At 52.4% G+C, this 15,547-nt stretch overlaps 5 protein-coding genes across 5 annotated transcripts; 2 read left to right on the forward strand and 3 right to left on the reverse strand.

The window, feature by feature from the left end:
- Nucleotides 1-216: 216 nt before the first annotated feature.
- Nucleotides 217-1,863, forward strand: CNOT6 (CCR4-NOT transcription complex subunit 6; the record flags this gene model as incomplete). Its single annotated transcript, XM_032022814.1, has 2 exons — nt 217-746; nt 801-1,863. The coding sequence occupies 2 exons, from the start codon at nt 217-219 to the stop codon at nt 1,861-1,863; spliced, it is 1,593 nt and encodes a 530-aa protein (XP_031880360.1).
- Nucleotides 1,864-2,016: 153 nt separating this feature from the next.
- On the reverse strand, nt 2,017-3,365 carry rtcA (RNA 3'-terminal phosphate cyclase; the record flags this gene model as incomplete). Its single annotated transcript, XM_032022813.1, has 2 exons — nt 2,017-3,107; nt 3,206-3,365. The coding sequence occupies 2 exons, from the start codon at nt 3,363-3,365 to the stop codon at nt 2,017-2,019; spliced, it is 1,251 nt and encodes a 416-aa protein (XP_031880359.1).
- A 2,097-nt stretch (nt 3,366-5,462) lies between these two features.
- Nucleotides 5,463-6,683, reverse strand: CGGC5_v010580 (uncharacterized protein; the record flags this gene model as incomplete). The annotated part of the gene is made up of 5 exons (XM_066152382.1): nt 5,463-5,766; nt 5,823-6,014; nt 6,245-6,259; nt 6,327-6,363; nt 6,563-6,683. 5 exons carry the CDS (start codon nt 6,681-6,683, stop codon nt 5,463-5,465), a joined length of 669 nt encoding a protein of 222 aa, XP_066008167.1.
- Nucleotides 6,684-8,116: 1,433 nt separating this feature from the next.
- CGGC5_v010581 (Secreted lipase) lies at nt 8,117-10,121 on the reverse strand (the record flags this gene model as incomplete). Its single annotated transcript, XM_032022809.1, has 4 exons — nt 8,117-8,913; nt 8,969-9,483; nt 9,543-9,952; nt 10,002-10,121. 4 exons carry the CDS (start codon nt 10,119-10,121, stop codon nt 8,117-8,119), a joined length of 1,842 nt encoding a protein of 613 aa, XP_031880336.1.
- A 2,837-nt stretch (nt 10,122-12,958) lies between these two features.
- ustQ-0 (Tyrosinase ustQ) lies at nt 12,959-14,065 on the forward strand (the record flags this gene model as incomplete). Its single annotated transcript, XM_032022808.1, has 3 exons — nt 12,959-13,210; nt 13,263-13,685; nt 13,745-14,065. The coding sequence occupies 3 exons, from the start codon at nt 12,959-12,961 to the stop codon at nt 14,063-14,065; spliced, it is 996 nt and encodes a 331-aa protein (XP_031880341.1).
- Nucleotides 14,066-15,547: the final 1,482 nt, after the last annotated feature.

The following is a 15,547-nucleotide window of genomic DNA, read 5'->3' on the forward strand; positions in this document are numbered from 1 at the left end:
GTCGGAGATCGTGTGATCGCAGTCCCCTGTGGGACCTAATCCCGGCCGCCGAACGCGTTGAGCCCCCACTTGCGTCAGGACGCGCCTGGCCGTGTTCCACTCCTGCCGGTGGCGGGCGGGCGCTGGGCTGGGGGTAAGCTTCACTTAGACCTCTCCTTGCGCACAATTTCGTTTCTGTCTACTTCCTCCTAATCTTTCCCTTTCCCATTCTTCGAGATGTCCGACGAACCTAGTCTTCCGAGTCTCCCACCGTCCCTTAGCTGGAACGCGCAAACGGAGCGTTTCAGCAGTAAACCCAATAACCCAAAGAAGCGCAGGTACGACCTGAAGAGCCATTCGGCCGCGCCGCCGTCATGGTCCAACTCGAGCGATCCCGCCGTCTTCTCCAGCGATGATGACCCGGGCCTGGACAACTACGTCGAGGGGAGACGCAAGAAGCGGTACATTGGGTCATGGTACCAACAGCAGCCTGCTGCATCATCCGACTCGGCCACGGGAGAGCCGCGGCCGGCGCTGAGGGGCAAGAGGGCGTTCAAGCGCGACATGGATTCTGGTGTTTGGATGGGAAGCGACAGCACCGACGGGGACGACACAATGATGCCCGAGCTGCCGACGCAGGCGCGGTTGCCTCAGCTGAACACGGCTCCCGCACCGGTCCGTCGCAATGTGGTTCCTTCGGAAGAGGTGGAGGCGCGGGAGAAGATTCAGAGATTCGTGGACGCAGGGGAGGAAAAGATTGATCTCTCGTAAGTCATGTTTGGCGACCGAACGGCACGCGATGCCTTGCTAACCTTTGGCAGAATGATGGGCCTCAAGTCGCTTTCTGACGCGACTGTTCGGATATTGTCTGAGTTCTCTTGCATCCCCGTTGTCGCCGAAGGAGTGCCTTTTGAACACAAAGATCCTTCTTTGGAACTCTACCTCTATCGTAATCCTCTGCAAAGACTTCCTGGTGTCATCTTCGACCTGGAGCATCTGACGGTGTTGTCTCTTCGCGGATGCAGGCTAAGAGAGCTGCCTCCGGCGATTGGCAAGATGCGCAAGCTCAAGACTCTCAACCTGGCCCAGAACCTGCTCAGATACTTGCCTGCCGAGCTGCTTGACCTGATGGCTGCGCCCTCGTCTCTCGTGGAGCTTCTCCTCCAAGGCAACCATTTCTTCCAGAACGCTGATCTTCCCCGTCTTAGTGACATGGACAACCTTACCGCTGAAGATCCTGAGGGCAAGAATTTGCTGGAAGCCTGGCGAGAAGGTTTCAGCGGCACCGCTGGCAGATTCTTCGCGCGGTCTCCCGTCCACTACCTGGACACCTCAGGATTCTCGCACTCAGACTTCCGCCTCGACCCCGAGGCAGTGATGGTGCCGATTGACAGGCCGGATGGTGATGGCGCCTCCCTCGTCACACCTCCCTCGTCGGCCCCGTATCATTCCAAATCAGCAGGTAGGAGCGTGATGAGCACGCAGGGAAGCCGCGTGCCGAGTTTGATGGAGCTGGCTCTTCGCAGCGCCTACAAGACCTCGAACCTCGAGGAGTTGCCCGACTACATCCCCGAGATGCCTAAGCTTCAGGGCCTGCTGGAACGTGCCGCCGATCAGAAAGAGGTCGGTGGCCAGACGTGTTGCGCTTGCAAGAAGCCGTTCGTGGCGCCGACCGTCCAGTGGCTGGAGTGGTGGCAGGTCTGCTTGGTCGAGAGCAGACAAAGGGAAGGCAACCAGTTCCTTCGGTCGCGGCCATGGACCGACCTTCTCGAGGAGAACGATGGTGCGGTGCCGTTTTTGAGAAGAGGGTGCTCGTGGAAATGCGGACCCGCTGAGATTCGGGAAGGACAATGGTCGATTCGACCGGTTGAGGATGCCGCGTAAGGGCGTGGCTGAGAGCCACTTGGCGGGGTTTCAGTGCGGAACACGAATCCGCGTATGTCACGGTTCAAAAGGCTAGGAGTTTGGGGCAGGACATTCGAATTTATTGTTATCTTTAGGGGTATAGGCAATGGCGTTTTCTGATAAGGCAGTTCTTCAACTGAAGCTCGTTCCAACACCTTCGCATATCTCGCCTTTGTTGCACCACTTCAACCCTGGCAGGATCTCAGAAGCAACCCACCTCGCCGTCTGCGAATGCATGCTTCCCTGCCCGAAAGGTTTCTCAGTTCTATCCCGCCTCATTCTCTCTCCAAGATCCAGCTCCGCCACGTTCTGCTGTAACGTCTCCGCGTCGGCGTCCTCCGCCACGGGGCTTCGCGAGAACGACGTGCGGCCCTCGGCGAGCGCCTGGAAGATGACGAGCTGGTCATGAAGGAACTCGTCGCAGACTGAACCCTTGACAGAAAGCTCCTTGGCCAGGTCTCTGACTACTCTCCGCGAGACCAGCGACGCGACGCTTTCTTTTTGCTTCCCCTTCTTCGGCGTGGACATGAGTATGTCGCGGCCCCAGCGGAGCCCCGTGGCGGAGCGGGCGACGAGCAGCACGTAGATGCGCGCGTCGTGGCCCGAGTCCTCGACGATCTTGAAGGCCACCTCTGCTGTGGGGACATGGGCTGTGATGTCTTTTGTGAGGGTGTTTTGGAGGTCTGAGTGCATGTGCGAGGGGACGACCATGGAGACGTCTACATGGCGGACTTCAAAGTCGTGCTCTGGTGATGGCATGAGTGGTTGTAGTCTCTGGCCCCGCCTGATGGGATGGATTGTTAGGCATATTGAGCCTCTACTCTGTGGTCCAAGACTCCAGCCGCGTTTCTTGAGATTCCTTTCGATGGCGATGCCGAAGACGTCTTGGAGCCTGGGGAGGAGGACTTGGTCGAGGTATTCGTAGCTTAATGACATGCCCACGTTTGTTCCGCCTGTTATTTCAAGCTCCACGGGGGTCGGCTCATCCTCGCCGTCCGCGGCGTAGAGGAGGAAGGGAAGGATTGCCTGGAGGATCAGCAAGGTGCTGGCAGCGCCCGTGTCAGCGGCGATCTTGATCCATCTGCTCTTCCCATCCAAGGCACCGGCTGGCGGGATCCGTGGGGTGAAGACGAGGGTGCTGCTCCCGACCTCCAGGCCCTCCACGTCGGCCTCGGTGGCTTCAGCCAGCCATCTTATCGCGGTGACGTGCTGCGCTTTCAGACCTGAAGGGAGACGTAAGCCGAGGGACTTTGGGTTGCCTTTTCGGGGCAGTGCTTTCCCTCAACGAAGGAGTGAATGGGGAAGTTGGGAAAGCACTTACCACCGCCTCTGCCGCCTGAACGGGAAGGTCTGTTGCCCCGGACGTTGGTGATCTTGACAGGTTGTGAGGTTACAGCGGCCAGAGCTATGGCGACTCGGACAAGCTGGCCGCCGCCTTCACCTGTCCTGCCATCAATCTCGATGGGCTTTGGTGAGGCCATTCGGATGTGCTGGGTCGTAAAATAACTCGAGTCCGTCTCCGGCACTTCGGTGTCTTCGTGCAGTTGCTAAACCCCGAGTGGGTGATTGGTGTAAGTCGGGCGCTGACTCGCTGCGGCAAGTATGTAAGATCGCAATGTCTAGGGCGTCGGGGCGGCCGGTGCAAGTCTGACGAATTATGTCATGCGGCTGAATCTGCCGGAAGATTCTCTTTTGACTTGATTGAAGGAAGAAGTTTTCTTCGTGATGATTCAGAATTGTTCCTGGTTGAAATACGATTTCTATTTAAGGACCGCGATGGCTGGGATGTCGTGGAAGGAAGGACCGTGATTGTGCTGCCTGCCACATTTGAGTCACTCGCCGGAATGACCAGCGGCCTCGCTAACCTGGTTTACTCCTTCACCAAGTTCAGCAGTATCAACGAAGATGGTTGTGAATAACAGTCGTCAGTCATTGACGTAATTGGGTTTTAACCGGTTGCCTATTTGTATAGGAACAGGCGCAGTGGTGCGGATCATGCTTCGGATCCATGGTGAAGTGGTTGGCGTATCCCTCCTAAGCTGCGCCCCAAGGATAACGTGGTGGCATGACTTGAACGATTCGTCAGCTTGATGGGATTCATAAGAACCCCGTCCCCATTCTTCAGGAAGTCCCATGGGATATCAGTCTTCTCGATTGAAGAAGGCCAGGTGGCGTTTTCCAAGAGGGTGCCTGCAGCTCCAAGTTTTCCGGTTTAGCCGTTAGCATCATTTGTTCGTTTGCGGATTGCTGCAAATAGAGTTTCCGGCCGGGCCATCCCGATGCCTTGTCGCTCTCGGACCCCCAATTTCCAACTACATCCCTTTTTTTCTTCGTCCCCTTTTCCCCGTTGGATGGAGATTTATTTTCTCCTTTGACTTCATTCTGGGTTTTCATCTGGCGATGTCTTCGTTTTGGAGGTCTCCCGACGCATGCATCCCACCTTCGCGCATTGCCGAGACATCCCAACAGGCTGGACATCCACTCAACATAAGCGGCCAGGCCAATCACACAACCGATGCCCGTCAACACCACTGCAGAAATCAGGGTCCAATGCACTGAGCCCAGGATTGATTGCAGTGCACCGCCGGCGATCTTCAGCACCCTCCGGAACCTGGACTCCAATGATCCGCAAGCCGCCACCAGCACCGCCTCTCGGAGTCGGCCTCGACCACGGCAAAAATGTAGTTCGGCCAGTCTCGACGCCGGCAGGCACGGTCGGCCTGCATGGTCGCATTTGGCGATAAGGGCCGATGCTGTGTAAGAGGCAAATTCGAAAAGCAAGTCTTAAGTTGAGGCTTTGCTGTGTGAGGGGCGTCTGGCATTCCACGATAGGCTCTGTGTAAGCTGCCTCGGCCAGACGATAGGACGACGCGTACCTCTTAGGCTGCATGATATACGCCAGTCATCCCAGCATGCTAGCCTGACTATCAAACAACACTGTTGGTCAATGGACGAATGATGGACGCGACGCCTCATGGGTTGACTCGACGACGTGTGGTCCGTTATTGCCTCCGTGGCCTACGCCTTGTGCAAGGCGATCATATATAAGTCAACAACACAGCTGTGACAGGGGCCAAAGCCTTCTCCAGGCGAACGACAATATATTGCAATGCGGATGGACTAACAAAAGAAAAACATAACCCGAACCATAAGGTATGAAACATAATCCCGAAGCATTAATTCGCAAGGCATATAAAGTCAGTTTCCCCTTTTCCTCAACCGTCTCTTCCTTTGTTCCACTCGTTCTTCTTATCCGTTCTTTTTTACACAGGATCTATCATGCTCCAGAAGTTGAATATACATCTTTTTGGGAGTTTGATTGGGTATAAGTGTCCCTGGGGACAGGCGTCTATAAGGAATGTTTTGCCATCGCCGGTCTAATGCAGCCAAATGACATGCGAGAACTCATACAAAAGGTGCGTATCGGATCGTGGACTCTCGAAAGATGTTTCTGACCAACGGAAGTTTCAAAATCTGTCAAGCCATTGTTAGCGTTGGCAAGATGAAGGCATTCGTCATGGCAACCTACCATAAAGGACGAAACAGTGCATCATTTGACCACAAGCAACGAAGGTCCGCTAGTTGCGATACCAAGTACCGGTGCGGTGATCGTAGTATGATGAGCTAGCTGCATAGCTGTTGGATGAAGCGACATTTCCGTCGTCGCCATCTATGTCGAGTTGCTGGGGGTAGTACGGCTGTTGTGCCTGGCCTTGGTAGCCACCGCCACGGCTAGTCAGGTGTTCGACGTCTGCCAACTGCTTCCCAGGATGGCTGCTGCGATGCCCGTTCTTTGGGTATGCCACGCCAGGATGCTGAATGGCATACTGTCTTCTCTCCTCTCTCTCTCTTGCCTTCTTGCGGTGCTGCTCGTCTGTCAAACTGCGGTTGGTCAGTACAACTCTTTATCCTTCAAGTATTAGGTATGGGCAACCCACCCACTGGGGTTCCAACTGCCAGGGTTGGAGTACTGAGATTCATAGCCGGCCTCGTCACGGTCGGCCGTTTGGGCGGTCTGCTGTTTGGGCCTCGAGCTCTTGTGGTGGTGCTTGTCGCCCGACGAGCCAGAACGGCTCTTGTGATCCTTCTCAGGTCTCATATTGTTGCTGTCTCGGTTTGACTTGGATGACCTTTTGGAGGCACGATCGTTATCCATATGCTTCTAGTTACGCAGCAAAAGATGTTGAGCGTGTGCGGTCGGGGACTTCGGAGACGACGAGAGGAGCGGATTTTATGCTAGACAACTGAACTCCGTCACTTGAGTCAAAAAGGAGAAACGGGACAACAACCTCAGGTTCAGGAGTCATAGCGTAGGACTCTTCAGGCACCCACCGGCAACAGAGGGTAGGTAGGCACTAACACTTGTCCAGAGAGGCTTGGGCCAGTCAGTAGGCGCAGTTCTTCCACTTTCAGGGCGAGACGGGGATGGTCCATGGACGTACGCCTTGAAGTACCTCTGCGCAAGAACGACACGCGCGTCTGCGCACCGAACCTTCAACGAACTTAAGCGCCCCGCCCTGCTGCGCGTCGAGTCAAGCCACTAGCTGTCCCGCATTCGAATAGCCAAGGTCAAGCAGCCGACAACCTTGCCCAACACTTGTCTGGCAGAGGGACCAGGGAAGCCCCCAGTCATCGGTCAGCAACTAGACGACAAGAAGCTGAGCGTGGTTCGCCATACGCATCGACGAATGGGCCGCAACGGTTGCCTTTCCGTGCCTAGACTGTAGCTGGGCTAGCTTCCAGTGAGTTGTCATCCGCAGGCAGTGGCCGACCACGCCAGAGGGACTGCTCTTAGTCATCTGGACTGAAAGGGCAAGAAACAAGAGGCGAGACGGAAGAAACGCCGTCAGGTCTGCGCCTTGGGGGCGTAAGCACCGCCATGGCCCCCGAATGTGCCTATCGAGGCTGACGAAGCTGAGCCACGGGACGGTAGCCGGACTCGGCCCTCGGAGAGGCAGTGTGGCACGGTCAACGGAGAGCGGTGAATGCCTGACGAGTAGCCTACGCCGGGAGACGGTGGCAAATTCTTCGTTTACGAAGAGTCTGGCCGAAGCGGACGGTACGGTTTCTTTATGCTTTGCTGAAAAGTACCGCGCATTGGGAGTGGAGGCAGAGCATCGTCATGAAACAAGGCGTGTGACCATTATTGCAGTGTGCAGCGCCGGATGCGAGAGGTGCAGTGCCGTCGTGGGACGAGAAACATGAGAAGATGAAGGAGAGAAGGGTTGTCTCGAGGGAGTCGGGACACGTCGACGAGGTTGACTCGACTTCCCCAGGCAAAGAGGGGGGACATTCGTGGCTGGAAGGCCATGTCTTGGAGTCTTGGACGGAGCTTACCCCTCTCGAGATCCAGCTGCAGGAAGGATTGCGGCCCCCAGCCACCCTGCTCACCTTGGTGCTTGGGCTTATCGCCAGGCAAATTGGGTGTGGATGAGCGAGTGTGTCTCGTCGCGGAGATTTGAACCGGAGAGCCTTGGAAGAGCACAATTGTTTGCTCCGACCGATTACCGATTACTTGGCGCAAACATGAGCAACATTCCGCTTGTTTTAATGCTAAGCGACTCTGCGGAGGCACGTGTACGATGGTCCCCCTGAAGATTGAGAGACCAGGCTGCGTCTGTTGTGTGGGATCCCACACCTCTGAGGTGCTGTGGATGCTGCAGCCAGCCTGCCACCCCGCAGCACACATATTGCTTTTTCTGCGAACTGACGTGGGCTTCCGAAGGCCGCTGTATGGCGTCATTCTTCGCATTGCGTCGCATGAACACTGTGGGATTTTCGTTGAAAAGTACACGATGGCCGAAATTTGGTTTTCGTGCTTTTTGGGCGAGACATTGGCTCAAATCGTTCAACTTTATCATGGCCCCTCTTCCCGAACACTGGTTTTCTATGAGACTCTTCAAAGAGACGGGATCAGAGCCGACGCGTGCTATCCACAACCCGAAGACGTGTGATTGGACCTTCCTGCTTTAGTCCGATTGATGACACAAAATACACACAACGCTGGGCTTGAAGTTCGAGCGGAGAGCAAGGTTTTGACGCGCGTGTCAATTACGTTGATACCGAGTGGAAAGTTTTCTTGGACCTAGGCTTTTTTCTTCAATGAACGGAACTTGTCCATATCACCTACACCTTCTTTCACCTGCCGTCATCGGGTGCCTGCGCCTGGATACACGGCATAGCTATTGATATGATGATAGCGCCTCGAGACTCCCTTCCGTGTTGTGACCTCTCAAAGCTCCTCAAAAGTTGCCTGTTCCTCCATCTTGGGAGCAATTTCAATATCAGAAACACCGCTATTGTCATAGGCTGTGGTGATGTCCGCCGCAACCTGCTTCCAGAAACCGCAGATTTGGTCGGTATTCTGCTCATCAATAATTGGAGAAAACGGATTCAATTCTCCTCGAGCTTGAATCACATTATTGACCTTGCCGTCAATGATCTGAGCCGGTTGCCAGGTAGTCTGCGAATGAGGGGTCTTGTTGGGATTACCTGTAACTGAGAACGAGACAAAGTAAGAAATCATACCCGGTCCAAGCGTGTTGGACACGAAGCTACTAATTATCTTGGCGATGAGACCTTTAATTGCCCAAACCTTGATGAGGCAGTCGAAAAGATCAAAATAGTTGATATCGCTTGATGAGAATGTCGGTACCAGATCCGAGGCGTGATTTGCGCGCCCATACTTTTGGAGGAAGACGTAATCAAAAGCCCAAACCTGCTTCTTCTGAGAGAGATACCCGTCAATAACAACACGAGTGTTACACAAAAAGCTCGAATCCATGATAACATGCCGGGCTCTGTCGGCCTGATCGTCGTAGTTGGCAGACGGATATTGCGCCTGGATAGAGCTCCTGATGCCGGCGTAGGAGTCTCCAGACAGAAATTCATCGAGGAAGTCGTCAAATTTTGATGGATCGGTCGGATGCTGTCGGATAGGAAGTGGAATGAAACTGAAGCCTGCCGATGAACTAGACTTCGGAATCTCCTGATCGACGTGGGAAACGAGAACGGAGTCGAGAGGAATGACTGGAACAAAGTCAGAGAGAAAACCCGTCTCCAATATAGCTAATGTAAGGCTTACCATTCTTAGCGTCTTGGAAGAGGTTTGTGGGAATGTCGAGGATCAATTTGTTGTCAACTGCAGGGCCGACGGGGAAGATACCCTCACATGCCACCTCATTGAATAGGTCTTGATTGACCTTAGTCAGGACGGCGAAGTCGGCGCTGCGGAGGCAGTCAATGTTCGCAGCCTGGCAATTCGGTGTCTTTGCAGCCACAGCCTCGGCGAAGCGTGTAAACGTATCGTTCAGGACACCCTTACGGTCCCAGAGGAACTGATATGCCGGGCTTTGCAGAAGAGCCTTCTGGAAAAGGGGTGGATAGGATTCCTGTGGTACGACCATGTGGTGAAGAATGGAAGAAGCTCCCGCAGACTCGCCCCAGACAGAGACCTGAGTCTTATCGCCATTGAGCTGGCCAATTGAGTCCTGAACGAATTGCAAAGCCGCTCTCTGATCCAGTAAGCCAGCATTGGGCTGCGCATGTTCTTCCATGTATGTGCCGGAAAGCCAGCCGAAGGCACCCAAGCGATAGTTTCTGAACAGAGATGAGTCTCGTTGACGGAGTTAGCGGTAGAAAGGGGAGTGAATACTTACGGCACAACGAATATAACGGGACTATCGCTCACCGATGGGCTGACAATGCCGTTACCGCCATAGAAATTGAGTTTTCCGGGCTTCTGATACTGCGTCTTAGACCCAAAAACAAATGCACCCCCGTAAAACCAAACGATCACGGGGACTTTTTGCTGTGATAGAGTCGCTTCTTTGGGGACATATATGTCGAGAAACAGGCAGTCCTCGGTCGGGTTACCGAACGTATGGGGGAAGCAAGAATCTGACTTCGATGGATTCTTGACACACTTCGTTTCCGTCATGGCTACACAGACAGGACTATCGACAGACGACTTCCCGGATTTGGCGTCAGGAGGGTATTCCGGAGCCGCAAAGCGGAGGTCCCCAGTAGGACTAGACGCAAACCGAACATCTTTGTAAACACAAAGCGACTGAGTAGTTAGTTTGCAATCTGGAACCGAGATGAGTCCATGAACTCACATCAGTGGATTCTGGAGCAGCCTTCCAGGTTCCCCAGTCCAACTGGAGAGGGTTGCAAGTTAAGGCGCTCGCCGAGGTGGCGAGGGCCGCTTGTAGTACGATAAATGAGGAATACCGCATCTTGGGATGAGAGAATAGATGTTGTACGGACTTCAATCGCTTGGAAGATGCAGAAGCTTGAGTGTACCAGGTTCTGCGGCCATGCCGGGTGCTTTATACCCTCCATCGCCGGTGACAAAAGGTCTTTTCACATACATGTCAAGGCAAAATCGTCGTGATGTCGATGCTAAACATTTGCCGCCCCCTCAAATTTCTCGAAGCGGCAATCTTGAGACTGGAAAATGTTTGCAGATGGTGAATGTAAACGAAGCTGAAAGGTTGCGGGGAAGCCTATGTGCCTGTCACATTTCTAGCTGATGCTAAACGGCCAGATGTGGGTTTTCAGCTGGCCACCACAGCGCCATGGTCTCAGATAGCCAAATCCAGAACGCGGCAATTCTCAAACATCGAATCATGCTCTGGTATCGAAGCTGGAAACATTGGGTGATATCTTCGGACTTTTTCACAAGGGCGATACTGATGCGCTGTATTGATTTTGGTGCAGGATCTCTGGCGTGAAAAGCGCCGGGACGAATCTCACTACAAGCCACAGATACAGCGATGACGATAGAAGTTTTCGGACGAGTGGGATAAGGTCTCCTCTACATGCCGTGGGGAGTCAATGACTTGGGCCAAGAAGCACATCGAAGTAATCCAGGTCTTGAACGCCGAAGTTTCACTACACACGGAGTTGTAGCTTCCTCGCGGCCCGTACCTTGTTGTACGACTAAAGCCCTTGCGGATCAACACAATCCTCACCGAAGCCATGTGAGGGGTAAATGTGGTTCCCTCCTCGATTAGCAGGCTCAACGCACGAGTTTGGGACGACCTGTCTCAGCCCTTGACTTCGCCCTTGTCCGAGTCTGGCTAGTTCTCACTCTCTGAGATGTATCATCCTCTCGAAGCTGGCAGTACACATCCAGCCAACCCAGCTAGCTTTCATAATAATTGACTTACGCGAAGGCTGCGAGGTGGAACGCTGAGCATTTGTGAGGGAAAATAAAGTTAGTCTAGGGATTTACAAAACATTCCAATCACGGACATCCATTGATGTCGTCCTATTATTTACCTACACACTGATCTTCAGTTATCTGCGAGTCGATCCATATTTCTTGCGCAGGGGGATTGTTGACACCTAATGCTTTCTCAGAAAATGCACCATTCTGAATGTTGTCTCGAGTATGACGTACTCTGCAAAGGAATAGATGCTGTTTGCAGCCGTCTCGAAAATGTCAGTAGATCACCTCGTTCTCTGCGTCTATGATTGAATCGTCTTCAAGAGACATCCCTTCTAAAAGGTATGGAAGCCCTGTTTGTGCCTTCTCTCACACTAACTGAGCAAAACTTGGGGAGCAAGCTTACCGCAAGACGATTCTTAGCCTCCGCAAACTTTTCATTTCACAGAAAACAGGATGTCCAAGTGAAAGCAGACTACCTCCGTTCGCCGTGCTCCCACTCGCAAGGAATCAGAGATATGTGTAACCGTCCGGCTACGAGCCATATCATTTTCAAAGACAATTGCACAGCCAGAAAAACATGGGTTCCATGCCTCCACAACTCGAAAATAACCGTTGCCAAGCCGGGCGGGATGCGGCCTTGGCGCGTGCGTGGAGGGGCAGCGTCGCAATGAGACTCAAAGGGATTGGATATTGAATGGTCTTTGCAGGGTCAACCTCCACTCTCGCGGGTGACGACTAAACTCGACATGCTTGACAAATTTCTACGTCGGAAAGAACACTGGATATCTTGCCCAGAGCGAAATGTTAAATAGCAGGTATTTCATTTATTTCTGATGCACAGGAGTACCTGACGAACCGGGCAGCGTGCGTGCTCAATAACGGCATCACCCAAGCTATCTAATGATATGCTGGTGGAGCTTCAAAGCAAACCCGGAAACATAGAGCTAGACACAGTAGATGTTACAGCAATTGATATGTGCGCTCGCTCGTTCACATATGCAAGTATCTTTCACAGACCTCTAAAAATCCACAAATGAGTGGATGCTTGAATTGGTGCTCCAGACTCGAGCAGAGCAGAGTCGCGGAGAACCAGGCGGCAACCCCACACAAGCATCAGCGGAAGTGCCGTGAGCAAGGATATCACGACCGCCCTCATTGTCGATCACCTCCATTTTTAGAAAATTCGAACTGGGCATTTCTTACTTTATTATTCAACGGCTTGAAACGCGGACTGCGCGTCCTGCGGAGACGCGCTCCTTAGCGCAAGATGGATGAGGCTGAGGGAGAGTCTAGTCCTTGCTTCTCGTTGGGTAGAACTGGCTATTACTTACCATAGCTTGAGGGATATCTAGTGATGGCCGTCATATTTTAGTGAGAAATCTTGCAACAGAGTATTTTGCGATAGGTGGATTCGACCGGCAAATCATACAAATTACTTTTTCCTCTCCTGAGTTCTCCATGTCAATTTGCTTGATTATCTGAATATTGGCTACTGTTACAAGGACGAGACGCCTCGATAACTCATCTCGGCCGAGATCACGATGACTCAAAATAGACGTACGCAAGAAACATGGATGTAGGATGAATCCAGAACGAATATGTGTGTTCGTTAAAGGGGCAGCGCTGACGAAGTCTAGTCTTGGCTGAACGCGTGTCGTGAACGGGATGTGGAAACCAACTCCCGCACCAGGGGGCATTGCAGAGCATCCCAATTTCGGAATAGCATCTTGGGGCCTCTGAATGGTGATAAAACCTTTTGATGCGAACCATAAAAAAAGCCATTTTTCCCACATCGAAATGCCCTCATCACTTGTTTCACTCATCTTTACACTGTCACTATCGCGTTTGTGCTGTTTTGTTTGAGTATCTCCGTTCTCCAAGTCATTCGTTCACTGCACTATGAAGACCCCTGTCATATCCCGGCTAGTCTTCTTGGCGTTTGGTACAGTCGTTACCGCAGCCACTTGCGATTCTCCTGTTCAGCGCAAGAACTTTACATCTCTTTCAAACGAAGAAAAATTGGCCTGGGTTGATGCTGAGAAGTGTCTCACGACTCATGATGCCGTGTTTGGACTGTTCGATGCTGCCACAACTCTCTGGGACGAGCAGCAATATTTGCATTTGACCATGTCAAACTACATTCATGGAGTGGTAGGTCTCTTGAAGATGGTGTTGCATACATTATCAATCTGACTGGAAAAAGGGACAATTTCTGCCTTGGCACCGCTACTACGTGAAGCTGCATGAGTATCTCTTGCAGACCTACTGCAACTACACCGGTGGAATGCCTTACTGGGACTTGCAAGTCGACGCAGATAACGTCACTCAGTCTGATGTGTGGGACTTAGTTTACGGCGTTGGCGGTGATGGCAATTCTTCCGAGAGCAATGTCGTGACGGATGGTCCTTTCGCTTACACGGAATTCCACGTCGGAGCGTACTCCTTCAACACTGTCATCCCCAAGGCTGCAACATACTACTTGAATCGTTCTATCAGCGAATCTATCTTTCAGCTGGCAAGCCAATCCAGTGTAGATGAGTGCAACGAGGCAGAAGTTTACGAGGACTACTGGGATTGCCTAGGACAGGCTCCCCACTCAGCTGGCCATGCAGGTACCGGTGGCGTTGTGAGTACTTTCTTGGACATCGTTACCCATGGTCTTGGCATTGCTAACTTGCTCCATAGATGCAAGATCCTGTCTTATCCCCTGGAGACCCCATTTTCTTCTTGCACCACAACAACCTGGATCGTCTCTGGTGGGAGTGGCAGTCAATGAATTTGACCGCCCGACTCACAGATATCAGTGGCCAGAACACCCCGTCCGACTCATTCAACCTACAGAACAACTGGGAAGCGCCGGGCGCCAACTTCACGGACTACAGCGGCGACCCTGCCAATGTCACAACTTTGACCCATGTTCTGTCCCTGTATGAGATGCTTCCCAACGTCACTGTAGGCGACGTGATGGATATCGGCGGAGATGTTATCTGTGCGGAGTACTTTTAAGTTGGTTGTGAGGTACCCTGACCCATCGGGAAGTTGCGGCATGGAATCATGGGAAACCGAGGCAAGAGCTTTCAATGAGGAGGCTATAAGGAAGCTATCTTAAAGTGTTGGCCTATAAGATGCCATGTAGGCCAACTAAAAGTTCTCAAGACTCATGTAATCGATGCTTTTCCATGGGCATCTTCATCATTTAAATAAGTCGCTAGGGAGTGAGGAACACGTGCGTTATTATCATGTCAAAATCAGCCCGATGAGTAGCGGATCTGCGTACAGACGCGAGCTGCGTTCTCCCAATGACCACACACGCTGCAAACACCGTACTACAGGAGACCTCCGCGCTGAGAGGGACCCTCGCAAATGGGATATCTTCCATTGCGAATGCGACGTCCTGGCATTTACAAATTGCCGGCATGATTCATAAAAAGCGGGTGGCATGAGCCATCCAATTCAAACCCTGGTTTTCCGTGGGTCAAGTTGCGTCCGAACATCTCGGGTCAACGTCAGCGAACCCGAGTTCCGCGCTGCTCCTTGATGTATATGGAACCCAATCCTGGCAAAGAGCCGCGGCAGCCGCGCAATCGGATTCATAATATTTTCCCATTTGGATTCTTAATATTTTATTGAAGCACCTGGGCGTATCAATCTGCGTAGGATCAATCAGGTATGTCAGGTCATTTTCAACCGAAGGCATAGACCGTGGAATAATCAGCATCAAATTCGCCGCTTCCATCGGCACAACTGATATATTCTTTTCTCTTCATAAAAAACCACCAGGTTCCGCTATGGTCAACCCCTGCAGCTTGTCTCTGGAGAAATGTGGAATCTTTGGTGCACAAGCTCGATAACGTCACGCCCTGGCGACTGGCATACGCAAGTGAGGCGCGATTGGCCACGATCTGTACAAGGGCACAAAAGCGTCTCATAAATCCAACGTGAAGGAAATCACTTTTGAAATCTAATATATCGCGCTGTCTGCCGGGAACCAGTCTTGTGATCTGGCCCCCATACTACCTACAACCCTTACTACCTAACGTTACCAGGGACATGACCCGCTCTATCGTGAGGGAACCTAGATTAAGAGGGCGTGCCGCTGTACATGAAAATTCATGTTATAAACGTCAACGCAGGCTCTCCCTTTAAGGCATAGCTGTCGACTATTGGTCCGCCCGTGCTAGGGACTCTTACTCGAACATACACCAAGGCGGGCTTGGAGACAACTTGGCTACTCGATCTCCAAGTTGATGATTAGAACGAAGTTGTCAGGTTTCAGGCCATTATTCCCGCGTATTGTAGCGGAAGAACATACAATGTTCTTCTGGTTGCTCACAGCCTTGACCAAATCGCCGACTGACCCTATTACTGGTGGCAGCAGTATCCCGCAAGTTAGGCGAAGCTTTTATGACCAAGCTTCTGTTGATGAGATCGAGGCTCTTGAGATATACATGAAGAGCTCCTAAAGATGAACACAAACGACCAGAACAA

This window comes from Colletotrichum fructicola (genome assembly GCF_000319635.2).
Source record: "Colletotrichum fructicola Nara gc5 chromosome Unknown KSG_Nara_v1_contig06, whole genome shotgun sequence".
In the NCBI taxonomy this organism is placed as follows: Eukaryota; Fungi; Ascomycota; class Sordariomycetes; order Glomerellales; family Glomerellaceae; genus Colletotrichum; species Colletotrichum fructicola.